At 43.8% G+C, this 13,803-nt stretch overlaps 2 protein-coding genes across 5 annotated transcripts in view; one reads left to right on the plus strand and one right to left on the minus strand.

Annotated features, from left to right (window-relative positions):
- Nucleotides 1–13,803, plus strand: part of GRAP2 (GRB2 related adaptor protein 2) — a 142,659-nt gene that overhangs the window by 67,757 nt on the left and 61,099 nt on the right. The window lies entirely within an intron of this gene.
- ENTHD1 (ENTH domain containing 1) overlaps nucleotides 1–13,803 on the minus strand; it is a 64,548-nt gene that overhangs the window by 30,673 nt on the left and 20,072 nt on the right. For all 3 annotated transcript variants that reach the window (XM_039499284.1, XM_039499292.1, XM_039499276.1), the window contains one exon: nucleotides 7,069–7,187. In XM_039499284.1, the coding sequence (XP_039355218.1) occupies nucleotides 7,069–7,187 (119 nt within the window). The remainder of the gene's footprint in view (nucleotides 1–7,068; nucleotides 7,188–13,803) is intronic.

A 13,803-nucleotide genomic window follows, 5' to 3' on the forward strand; every position in this document is an offset into this window, starting at 1 on the left:
GCATATTCCCCTCCTCAGTGCACAGGGAATTTCATGCACTGGCCAGTGAATATGCCCCTGAGAACCATATAGTGTGCATTTGAAAAAAATGTCTTTGAACACAGAAATGGGTCCTCTGGGATGGGACTTCCTCCTCCCGGGATTGTCTTTCTCTTTATTCCACCTCCTGTCACCACCCTTACATTCAGGGATGCAGTAATTCTCCCAGTGGTCAAGGGCTAAACACACTTCCTTTCAGAGTCTCTGTATTCACTTCTGTAAACACCAGTCAGAAGAGGCACTTGCTCCTGGCCCTATGTAATTGATTTTGGAAGACAGAACAAGGATGAATTTGAATATATCAGAGTCCTAGGCCACCAGTGTCCCTCCTGCTTTCCCACAATTGAAGGAAATAGTGTGGGATTCATCCACCTGATCTAAAAAGCAATGTCTCCTCAATGGTCCAAATGAGGAAAACCTTCCTCCCCATGATCTCTGTCAAAAGACTCAGAGTAGGGTAGAAAGCACAGAATTCTTTCTAGAGCAAGCAGTTTAATCAGGTGAAGTTGCAGCTCATAAAGCTACCAAATATACAAAGGTGTGTTAGTCTACATATTAATCAGATAACCTCTTTGTGCAGAGACTAGCAATCAGATAACAAAATGTTACTAAGAAAGAAAAGAGTATTTGCCCTGGAATACCCATGCATGTCTACAGGGATATAGTTATTTCTATTAATAAACTTAACAGTGCAGTTTACAAAGTTTTTTTATAAGTGACCTTCCAAAACATGTTCCAGCATCAGGCATCAGGTCTGCTGACTGATGGCCAGATGCTAGAGCTAATTTAACCAGCTTGCACAATCCCACTTCCACGTGGTGGCTGGACTCACTCTAGGCCAGATTGGGATACTCTTACTCACACTGAATAGTACCTAATTCCACAAGTCGTCCCATTGATTTAAATGGAATTACTCATGGAGTAAAATGATGTTAAATGTGAGTAAGGGTAAGGCACTCTGGGTCTCTGTGAACATCTCCCTCCCAGCAGCAGTTTTACCATGATGACCCCGTAGGGTGTATCCTGAACTGGTACTGGTCTCAGCTTTCGTCACTGTTTGCCGATCACAGAGGGGACCCAGGGAATGCCTTAAAGCAAAATGTCTGTGGCTTCCTATCATAACAAAATGGAATATATCCAAAAACTTAGAAATAGAAATAACATTTAAGAAATACTTCTTGATATTTCAACTTTACTACAGCTACATGTGTTTCTTAGCTCATTACATGGAAGCTGCCATTTTCTGCCTATAGGATAAGAAGAAATTCATTCTGAAATGAAACCAATCGGAAAAGCTATGTTTTAGGTGTTTTGGAATATATTTAAGAAACGCAGTCAGGTAAAAGTAGGGGGTGAGGGTTGTGTAAGTGTCTGGTTTAATGTAACTTGTATTTCTTTATTTTAATTGCTGGAAATTGCAGAGAGAGATAACCTGGAACCCATTCCTTGGGAAATGGCATACCTCTAATCTCTTCCCTTCCCTGCTTCTTCAACACAGTGATCTCCAATTGGATTACTTCCCTACCAGATAAATCCCAAGGATGAGACAAACACTTTGGGGTAGGGACTGCCTTTTTCTTCTGTGTTTGTACAGCACCTGGCACAATCAGGACCTGTTCCATGACGAGGGTTCCTAGGTACCACGGCAGTACTACTATTACTACTACTACTACTAATAATAATAATAATAATAAATCAGGCTGCAGGCTGGAATTTATTGCTGAGAATAGGTGGGATTTTGTTGGGACCTCTAACGTGGTCAAACCCCAGATTAAAATCAGGGTTGGGGTCAGAAGCCACAGCAAGGATTGAACCAGAGTTGGAGCCAGAAGTCACACCAGGGGTCAAAACTGGAGACAGAATTAGAAGTTACACCAAGGGTCAAGAAGCCAGAGTTGTTAACTGGAGCCAGGATGAAAGACAAAATAAAGGAACAAGGCGAGGTAACAAAAGGAGCGGGAACCAGGTGAGGAGCTGTGAACATGATCTCAGGAGTCTGGTCAGCAGCAGGCATAGCAGCTAGTCCCTCAGACAAAGGGTAAGGCAGGAACAGGAACTTTTATGCTAAGAGGTGTCCAATCAGCAGCCTGCTGCTTGTCAGGTGATGCTGCTGAGTTAGCAGGTGTAGCTCCTGTTGAGGGATATCAACTGGTTTCCTTGTCTGGCCTTGCAGGGTGGTGATGCAGGAGGTATGACTCTCTCTCTTTGCAACCCCGTGGGACTGGATTTGAGACCCATGATGCCTGACACTACTCCTCCCCCGCACCTTCAAGGCTGGTCTCTAGGAGCCATGGGCTCAGGCTATTCATGGTGATCTCTGTAGTTTTGCAGGGGCATGAACATGATGAGCTGGCTCCCAAGAGCATTTTTTGCACCCACAATCTTCCCAGTCGATCAAATAATACAGTGCTCACTCACTCCTCTGCATATTTGGGAATCCAGGATGTCCCAAACTATGTACTCCTCATGGCCCTGTATTTGACCTGGGGGTGGGAGCTGTGGCACCAGCAGGGAAACAGATCATTGAGAAGAGGTTTCAGGAGGGTTACATGAGATACTGGATGGATCTTCCAGGACTGAGGGAGTACTGCAATTCAAATGTCACTGGACTGATTTGTTGAAAGGTGTAAGGGCCTATGTATTGATTATCCAATCTGTGCATAGGTTGGTTGGTCTGTAGGTATTTAGTGAATAGCCATACTTTTTGACCAACCGTCAGAGGTGGGAACTCTTTGTGTCAACATGATGTTTGTAAGCTATTATGGCAGCTTCCGGATGCTCCTTTAATTTCGCCTGGGTGTTATGAATAGTCTGTACCAGATCTGAGGCAGCAAGAGCTGCTGTGGACAAGGGGACGGAGGGATTGAACTGTGGATGAAAACCATAGCTGAGATAGAAGGGACTGAACTGGGCCAGGAGTAACACAACTCAGTTATTTTGGCAGTGGTTCAGGAAACAGTGTAGACACTATTCAAGTACCTGATTGACCCATTCTGATTGGCCATCCGAATGGGCATGATGGGAGGTGGATGTATACAAATGGACATCCACGACAGGAAACACATCCTTCCAAATTCTGGATGTAAACTGAAAGCCTCAGTTTATGGTAAGATGATCAGGAAGGCCATGGCAGTGGAAAAAATGCATAATTAAGGGTTGTGCAGTAATTTCTACAGTCGGGAGGCATATGCATGGTATAAAATGGGCCTTTTTGGGAGGCTGATCCACTACTGTTAGTATAGTGTTGTGTCCTTCTCACTGGTAGTTCTGTTATGAAATCAAGGGTTTTATTTGACCAAGTTTGGGAAAGAGTTTCATACTGTATCAGGAAGACAAAAGGCTTGCTTCAAAAGATCTTAGTCCAAGTGCATGTGTCACACAACCTGATGTAAGATCAGACATCATCCCGCACCTGTGGCCACTGGAATAAGCAGGCTACTGCATGCCAAGTCTTGGATTGTCCAAAATTAAGTTGATTAAGCATTATTTATTCTTGACAAATCCATGCTGACTATTCCTTATAACCTTATTATCCTCCAGATGCTTACAAACTGATTAATAATTTGCTCCAGTACCTTTCCAGGTACTAAAGTTAGGCTGACAGGACCTGGGGAATTATCCAGACCACCTTGTTCCCCTTTTAAAAGACAGGTATTATGTTGCCTTTTTCCAGTCTTCTGGGACCTCTCCCATCCTCCAGAAGTTCTCAAAGATAATTGCTAATGGCCCCAAGATTGCTTCAGCTAGTTCCTTAAGTACCCTAGGATGAATTTCATCAGGCCCTGCCCACTTGAATACATCTAACTTATCTACATAATCTTTATCCTCAGGGGTGAAAGTAACTTAAAGGACTTATCGGTACACCAGAGTCCCGAACGGGGGTGTGGCCTCAACCAGAAGAGACAGGGCCTTTCAAGATTTAAAGGCCCTGGGGCTCTGGCTGTGGCTGGGAGCCCCAGAGCCTTTAAATCACCCCAGAGCTACCGGGGCTCAGGGGCGAATTAAAGGGCCTGGTGCTCTGGTCGCTGTGGAGGTCTGGGGCCTTTAAATCACCATGGGAGCCCAGCTGCCAGAGCTCCAGTGGTGCTTTAAAGGGCCCAGGGCTCCCTGCAGCGGCTGGAGGTCTGGACTCTTTAAATCACCACCGTGGAAGCCAGTCCAGTCCAGCACGGCATACTGGCTCTTGCTGGTACACTGTACCGGACCAGACCGGCTTACTTTCACCTCTGTTTATCCTGTTCTTTCCCTGTTTTGGCCTGCGTTCCTTCCCCCGGTTGTCAATGTTAATTGTATTGAGTATCTGGTCATCATTAAGGTTAAGATTCTGTCACGGATATTTTTAGTAAAAGTCAGGGACAGGTCATGGGCACTAAACAAAAATTCATGGAGCCCATGACCTATCCCTGACTTTTACTAAAAATAGTCTGGGGGGCAGGGAGAAAAACAGAGCTCTGCCGGGGCTTGCAGCTGCTCCTGTGGCAGGGGCTCACCTCAGCTGCTCCAACCCCAGGAGGACTGACCCCACCCCAGACACTGCTCCGGCAGCCCTGGGACTGGCTGCCAGTCAGCTGTTCTGGAAGCCCTGGGGCTGGCCGCTGGCTAGCTGTTCCAGACCTGCTCTAGAAGAAGTCACGGAGGTCCTGAAAAGTTATGGAGTCTGTGACCTCCATGACAGAATCGTATCCTTAGTCATCATTAACCTTTTTTGTGAAGACTGAAGCAACATAGACACTAAGCACTTAGCTTTCTTGATGTCTTCGGTTATTAGCTCTCCTTCCCCACTACATAGAGGACCTACACTTTCCTTTGTCTTTTTTCTTGATCCTAATATATTTAAAGAAACTATTCTTATTGCCTTTTATATCCCTTGCCAGGTGCCTTAAGCTTTTTGATTTTGTCCCCACATACTTGTGCTGTTCTTTTGTACTCCTCCTTATCAATTTGACCATGTTTCTATTTTTTGTAGGATTCCTTTTTGATTTTCAGGTCATTAAAGAGCTCCTGATGGAGTCATATTGATCACTTACTATTCTTCCTGTCTTCCTTTGCATCAGAATAGTTTGCAGTTGTGTCTTTACTATTGTCTCCTTGAGGAACTGCCAGCTCCCCTGAATTCCTTTTCCCCTTAGATTTTCTTCCCATGGGACCTTACCTACCAGTTCTCAGAGTTTGTTAAAGTTTGCTTTTTCTGAAGTCCATTATCCCTGTTCTCACTCCCTTCCTTTCCTTAGAATCATGAAATCTATCATTTTGTGATCACAGTCACCCAAATCGCCTTTCACCTTCAGATTCATTACCAATTCCTCCCTGTTGGTCAGAAACAAGACAGATTCACAAAGGAAATGGTGCAGTTTCTGTATGTGGGGTGATGGTTTTTCTGGTTTCACAGGTCTATGGGACAATCATAAATCATGATGCAGGGATACTGTGTGTGTGCACTTTGTTTTTTTGAAGATGTCCTGGTAGTCTCAGTATTTTATGGGGAGGCATGGTTCGTCATGGAGAATTGGTGTTTCTGGACCCAATGAAGTTGCCGCCATGTGGATGGGCCTGTGGGTTCTTCAATTGGGTTTCTCCAGCTTGGGTTCTAGAATTCCAGGTTCTTGAACTGGGAGAAACTCAATGGGAAAGAGATAATGTGTTGCGACCACAGAAAATGGGGGTCAGGCCAGAGTAGCCAGGGTGTCCCAAAATCAAGGTAAGATGCAGGACACTAATAAGAGTGAATTGTAGGACTTCCTGCTGTTCCCCAATCACAACTTTAAAGATGAGGTCTCTTGAGTAACTGGGCCCAACATCAGTGGGGACCCATCTACTGTTTCTTCCCTATCTGGGGTGTTTTGGGGTTTTACAGGAAAGCTGAGGACCTGAGCTATAGAGAAATCCATGAAATTATCCCCCACTCCCAAGTCAGTCGGGGTCCATTGCATGGAAAAGGCCTGTTTGTCCTGCAGGATCTGTAATTGCAGGGGAATTGGTAGATGTAAGGAAGAATGATGGCCTCCCAGTTGACCAGAACCTTGGGATCTTTCAGTGGTGGTGCCCAGGCTCAAGACCCCAACTGTTAGATCTACTGTTAGTCAGCTGATCCTGCTGAGTCAGTGGATATAGCTCCTGTTTGGTGGGGTTTCAGCTGCAGTTTCCTTATTTGACCTTGGAGTGCAGTGGCACATAGGGTAAGGGTCTCACTTGTAAACCTTGTGGACTGGGTTCAAGAGCTGTGGTACCTTACAGTTCTACTGCTGGAGTCAGGCTGTAGGAAGGGGAGGCAGAGCTGAGAATGTGGGTGGAGTTTAGCGCTAAGGTTAGAGGTAAAGGATGCATGATCTGGTATAAGAATACTAAGCTGAAGAAGAAGGGAAGGGGACAGATCAGCTGCCTGCTATTTCTCCGGGAGGGAGACTTCAGTTTATCTCCATCTGAAATTCCTAGACACTATCTTCCAGTAAAATAAAGTAAAGCAAGCTAAGTTCAAACAAAATTATGTTTACTTGAAAAAACTGTCTTATTTTAAATGTACCAAAAATTGGTATTCACAATCCAGTGTTTCCTGACTGATTTCAATGCAGACTAAGTTGCTCCCTGACTTAATTTCTACCTGTTAGCAAGATAATGGCATTCTTCATGGAGATGTACCTTTTAAAATATTTAATGTTAATTTTAAGAAGACAGCTTTGATGTTCTTTTGATACAAAAATTTAAAAACAACACTGGAGTTTTCCTTTAAGATTGCTGGGAACCTTCACTTTGGGGGGCTTTATACAGACATAGCAAGTCATGTCCAGTCTCTTCCAACGGTTGGGCTAGAGTGGGGAGATGGTGGACAGCATAATTCCCCTCACTCCAGCATTTTGGGGACCCCAAATCATAAACCTGGCTCTGAGATCACATCCTAATTTGGAAAACTCCAGTGTGTTTCTGACCTGTTCACTGCCATGGTAATAAATAGCATAAGGATCAGAACAGACTGATTTAGGCATGCTTCAACCCCTCTCCTCCAACAGTAGCATCATTCCCTATAGCATTTACCTCTGATGACTTCTTAGCAATGATTTGGGTTGCCACCATTTCTTGGGCCATTGCCGCTTTCCCTGGTGACGGAAAAGGCTGGTTTTGCTGTGGTGCAGATGCTGCCTTAGGAAAATGGTCTGTCAATGAAAGAAATATTTAAAAAAAAAATTACTTTGGCAAAATAAAAAAATTAGTTTTACACAGGTGTTAAATTTTCCGGAGTTAATCGGGTAGAAAAATGCCTCTGAAGGCTCATTTGGTCCATTAACTGCAATGCCACCTGCCAATGACTGGGACTGAATACTAACAGCTTTTATAACTCTTTATGATAATTGACAAACCCAGATGGATTCAAAATTCAGCACGGCCCTCCTATTCTTACCTACTGCCTTCAGTGTTATATCCCCAGTGTGTAAAACATGCCTTCTTTTATATACAGGTGAAATGAATGCAAGAAGCAGGGTCGTTCTGCTCACTTATGTGAAAATTATACAGAGAAATGAATGCCCAGCAAACCAATACTAGAATCATCCCCTCCCCTCCCACCAAACCTTCTAATTACTATTTAAAAGGAATATTATTACTGCAGCATGGCAGACATGTGCTGCACATCACAAGGAACTAAACAGGAGTTGAGACCATTTGAAAAGATCATGACAAATTTTAAAGACCACAAGCCACTAAAAGAGAACTTTGTTCAGAGAAAAATGTGAAAAAATATGAGAAGATGAAATGATATTGTCATTAATAATTTTTATTTTATTTGCTACCATTTCAGACTGTTTTTATATTAGCTTTTTTCCCTGGTTATATCTTTTAACAGCCTGGCTTAACAAATAATAATTAATCAAAAATTATTTTCTTGCCTAGTGCTGCAATGAATCATGATTCTCTTGTTATGGCAAAAAAATTGATATCACATCTTCAGTATTGTGATTTTCACATGGCAGGATAAAATAGGAGTGAGATTGTGTATGTAAAAATGAGAGAGAAAGGGAGAGTGAGCTGAGAGAAAACACCTTCATTTGATGCCCTGATTTTGTGGGTAAAAGAATAAATATTATTTAGATATTTTGGCAGCTTCTCTATGAACAATCTTTTACACTCAAGGGTCATTCAGTAACTTTCCTAAAACTGACAAGGCATGGATGGAAGTCCCCTTTGGAGCTCACAAGTGCGGTTGATCAGCTAACAGGTATCTCTATACAGCAATGCAAATGTATGTGAAACTTTGTTCAACAAAAAATGCAGATTCAGTGACACCAGAATGTTTCGTGAGTTCATGTTGGTTTAGCTGAAGTGGTTGTGTTGAAATAAACATTCCAAAACAACTGATTTTTTTCCTGTTAAAAACAGTTTCATTTCAAAATCTCCTTCACGGAAAAATTAAAAAAAAACACAATTAAATCCAAAATGATTGTTTTCTGATTTTTTTCAGAATTCCCAGTGAACCAAAACATTCATTATTTGCACAGCTCTACTTCTAGCCTCTGCAATCTCCCGGGAAGTAAAAGACTGACCTAAGTATTGAAACTAAGGGTATGTCTACACTGCAATTAAAAAACCATCACTGGCCTGTGCCAGGTGACTTAGGCTCATGGGACTCAGGCTAAGGGGCTGTTTAGCTTCAGTGTAGATTTTCAGGCTCTGGCTGCAACCCGAGCTCTGGGACTCTCCCACCTTGCAGGGTCCCAGAGACTGGGCTCCAGCCTGAGTCCAAATATCTACACAGCAATTAAACAGCCCTCAGATTCCAGGAGCCCGAGTCAGTTGACACGAGCCAGCCACACAGGGGCGGCTCTAGCAATTGCGCCACCCCAAGCAGGGCGGCATGCCGCGGGGGGCACTCTGGTGGTCGCCGGTCCCGGGGCTCCGGTGGACCTCCTGCAGACGTGCCTGCGGAGGTTCCGCTGGTCCCGCGGCTCCGGTGGACCTCCCGCTGGCATGCCTGCAGCAGGTCCACCAGAGCCACCGGACAACCGGACCCTCCGCAGGCACGCCTGCGGGAGGTTCACCGGAGCCGCTTGCCGCCCTCCCGGCGGCATGCCACCCCAAGCGCGTGCTTGGCACACTGGGGTCTAGAGCTAGCCCTGCAGCCACGGGTTTTTAATTACAGTGTAGACATACCCTAAATCTCTCCCTTGGTGACCACAGGAGACACCACTTGTTTGAATTTCTGTTTAAGCCTGATATTTGAAGGCCTCGTAGCAGGGGTGGGCAAACTTTTTGGCCTGAGGGCCACATCTGGAAATTGTATGGCAGGTCATGAATGCTCACGAAATTGGGGTTGGGGTGCATGAGGGGGTGTGGGCACCGGCTGGGGGGGAGTGCTGTAGGGTGGGACCAGAAATGAGGAGCTCAGAGTGCGGGAGGGGGCACCAGGCTGGGGCAAGTGGTTGGGGTGTGGGGAGGGCTCCAGCTGGAGGTGTGGGCTCTGGGGTGGGGCTGGGGATGCAGGGTTTTGGGTGTAGGAGGGTGCTCTGGGCTGAGATTGAGGGGTTCAGAGGGTGGGAGGGGGATCAGGGCTGGGGTGCAGGCTCTGGGCAGCACTTAGCTCAAGCAGTTCCTGGAAGCAGCGGCATGTCCCCTCTCCGGCACCTGCACAGAGGCACAGCCAGGTGGCTCTGCACACTGCCCCGTCGGCAGGTGCCACCCCTGCAGCTCCCATAGGACGCAGTTCCCGGCCAATGGGAGCTTCAGGGTTGGATCTTGGAGCAGGAGCAGCATGTGGAGTCCTCTGGCCAGCAGTCACAGCTCTCCAGCTGCCCAGCTCTGAAGGCAGCACCACCACGAGTAGCAGCACAGAAGTAAGGGTGGCAATACCATCACCCCCCTACAATAACCTTATACACACACCCCACAAACCCTTTTTGGGTCAGGACCTGTACAGTTACAACATGATGAAATTTCAGATTTAAATATCTGAAATCATGAAATTTATGATTTTAAAAATCCTATGACCATGAAACTGACCCAAATGGACCATGAATTTGGTAGGGGCCTACCAATTGTGTATCCACTTAATGGTAGTTCTGCCAAGCCCACATTTCTACAGCTTACCTATCAGAATGTCATGTGGGATTGTTAAAAGCCTAGCTGAAGTCCAGGTATATTATGTCCACCACATTACCCCTCTCCATCAAACAAGTTGCCCTGCCAAAGAAGGAAATCAAGCTGGTTTGGCATGATTTGTTCTTAGTAAATACATGCTGGCTGCTAGTGCTCACCTCTTCATCCTCCAGTTATTTACAAATTGAATGTTTTATAGCATCCCAGATATCAAAGTCAGGCTAACTGATCTATAGTTCCCCAGCTCCTCCTTTCCCCACTTTTTAAAGATGGGCACTATTTTAGCACTTTTCCAGTCTTCTGGGACCTCCCCTGTTATCTATGAGTTTGTAAATATTATTGCGAGGGGCTCTAAGATTTCTTCAGCTAATTCCTTCAGTACCCTCGGGTGAATAGCATCTGGACCCGCTGATTTCAATTCTTTCAAACTGGTCAGAAGATCTCTAACATGTTCTTTACTTATCCCAGTCTGCATCCTTTCCCCTTTATTGTCTGTGGTAACTTCACTAGTCATCCGGTCACATGTTATTTTTGTGAGAAGACTGAAGCAAAGTAGGCATTGAGCAGCTCTGCTTTCCTATCATTTTCCGTTACCAGTTCATCTTCTCCAATGAGCAGCGGACCCACACTGTCCTTGATCTTTCTTTTTTTGTGTGTGATGTATTTAAAGACCCCTTCTTGTTGTCTCTAACATTCCTTGCCAGCTGTAACTCATTCTTTGCCTTGGCTTTCCTGATTTTAATCCCTACACACTCACACTATTCCCATAAAAGCAGCAAAGAGTTTTGTGGCACCTTATAGACTAACAGACGTTTTGGAGCATGAGCTTTCGTGGGTGAATACCCACTTCGTCGGATGCATGTAGTACTTCTTTGGTGACATGCCCCTCCTTCAATTTCCTGTATGAATCCCTACTGAGTTTTGGATAGCCAAAAAGCTCCTTGTGCAGCCACATTTGCCTCTTATGGCTCTTCTTATTTTTCCTCTGCATCAGAATAGCTTGATGTTGAGCCTCCAGCATTATATCTTTTAGGAACTGCCAGTTCCCTTCGATTCAGTAGTTTATGTCAAGCGTGCACACACTGACAGAAAGAACTGGTACTAAAATAAATTAAGCCCTTTTAATTAGGGCTGTTAATTAATCACAGTTAACTCATGCGATTAACTCAAAAAATTAATCGTGATTAAAAAAAATTGTGATTAATCGCAGCTTTAATTGCACTGTTAAACAATAGAATACAAATTGAAATTTATTAAATATTTTTAATGTTTTTCTACATTTTCAAATATATTGATTTCTATAACAACACAGACTACATCAAGTACTGTAGTGCATTCTCTTTATTATGAAAGTGAAACTAACAAATGTAGATTTTTTTATTACATAACTACACTCAAAAACAAAACAATGTAAAACTGTAGAGCCTACAAGTCCACTCAGTCCTACTTCTTGTTCAGCCACTTGCTTAGACAAACAAGTTTGTTTACATTTACGGGAGATAACACTGCCAGCTTCTTATTTAAAATGTCACCTGAAAGTGAGAACAGGTGTTCATATGGCACTTTTGTAGCCGGCATTGCAAGGTATTTATGTGCCAGATATGCTGAACATTTGTATGCCCCTTCATGCTTCGGCCACCATTCCAGAGGACATGCTTCCATGCCGATGACACTCGTTTCAAAAAATGTGTTAAATTTGAGACTGAACTCCTTGGGGGAGAATTGTGTGTCTCCTGCTCTGTTTTACCTGCATTTTGCCATATATTTCATGTTATAGCAGTCTTAGATAATGACCCAGCACATGTTCATTTAAAGAACACTTTCACTGACAAAATGCAAAGAAGATAGCAATGTGAGCTTTCTAAAGATAGCTACAGCACTCAACCCAAGGTTTAAGAATCTGAAGTGCTGTCCAAAATCTGAGAGGGACAAAGTGTGAAGAATGCTTTCAGAAGTCTAAAAAGACCAACACTCTGATGTGGAAACTGCAGAACCTGAACCACCAAAAAAGAAAATCAACCATCTGCTGGTGGCATCTGACTCAGATGATGAAAATGAACATGCGTCGGTCCACACTGCTTTGGATTGTTATCGAGTAGAACCTATCATCAGCATGGATACATGTCCTCTGGAATGGTGGTTGAAGCATGAGGGGACATACGAATCTTTAGTGCATCTGGCACGTAAATATCTTGCAACGCCTGTTCTCATTTTCAGGTGACGTAAACAAGAAATGGGCAGCATTATTTCCCACAAATGTGAATACGCTTGTTTTTCTGAGCGATTGGTTGAACAAAAAGTAGGACTGAGTGGACTTGTAGGCTTTAAAGTTTTACATTGTTTTGTTTTTGAATGCAGTTATTTTTATACATAATTCTACATTTGTAAGTTTAACTTTCATGATAAAGCAATTGTACTACAGTACTTGTAATGGGGGAATTGAAAAATACTATTTCTTTTGTTTTTTATAGGGCACATATTTGTAAACAAAAATAAATATAAAGTGAGCACTGTACACTTTGTATTCTGTGTTGTAATTGAAATCAATATATTTGAAAATGTAGAAAACATCCAAAAATATTTAAATAAATGGTATTTAACAGTGTGATTAGTTGTGTGATTAATCACGATTAATTTTTTTAATCGCTTGCCAGCCCTACTTTTAATATATCACTTTGACCTGTGCTCTCAATCATTCTCACAAGCTAATTAGGACCAGGCCTAGTCTGTTCTTAAACTGGAAACTTCCAAGTAAAACTTTCTAGCTCCAGAAGTGGTGGTGGTGGTGATTCATTATGTAACATGCTTCTCTTTGAGTCAGTATCACACCAACACCCGTAGGAGGTGCTAACCTTGCAGTCTTTTGCATGAGACATAAAACCAGGGTCCTGAACACTTGGAGAGGTTAATTATCCCAAGGAATATTTGCAAAGCTCCTCTCTGATATTTTCATTGAATATATGGTATTTCTTCTTCACTTCCAATACTAGGTGCTCAAATACTATGATGGAGGGACAATGGCCCAAGTCTGTAATGGGACTTAGGTGCCTAAACACCAGATTTAGAGGCCTGAGTCTCAGATTTAGGCACCACTGGGATCCACAAAACCCCCACTTGGCTGCTACCTAACACTGTAGGTGCCTAAATTCACTCAGTGCCTAAATTTTTGTTGTAAAAGTTCCCTCAGTGCCTACGTTTCTGCCTTTGGGAATGTGTACAACATCTCACTCTAGGTGGCTGAATGCCAATCTCATTCCTAAATCCCAGCAGGATCCTCAAACCAGGTGAAGATGGGTATTCCCCTGCCTATGTCACCTGTAAGGCCCAATCCAGCAGATGTGCTCAAATCATACCTTCCCAATCTAGGCCCATTCAAGAGGAGGAGATCGTGGTGACAGTGCCCTTATAAATTTTAGACCACTGGTTAGGGCACTCGTCCAGGATGCAGGAGATCCAGGTTAACTTCCACCCTCTGTCTGATGGGGAGAAAGAATTTGAACAGGAATCTCCCACTTCTCAGAATAGCACCTTTATGTGTCTCCCTCAGCCTCTCCTGTTGAAGCTGTTGCAGTTTGGATACATAAACTCCCCAGTAGGGCTCCCCAGGGCACAGAACATGTCACCTCGACATGGCACACCTACAGTATACATTGCAAGCCAGAAAAAGTCACAGGTAACTGAACT

Source organism: Mauremys reevesii, linkage group 1, assembly GCF_016161935.1.
Source record: "Mauremys reevesii isolate NIE-2019 linkage group 1, ASM1616193v1, whole genome shotgun sequence".
Lineage (NCBI taxonomy): Eukaryota > Metazoa > Chordata > Testudines > Geoemydidae > Mauremys > Mauremys reevesii.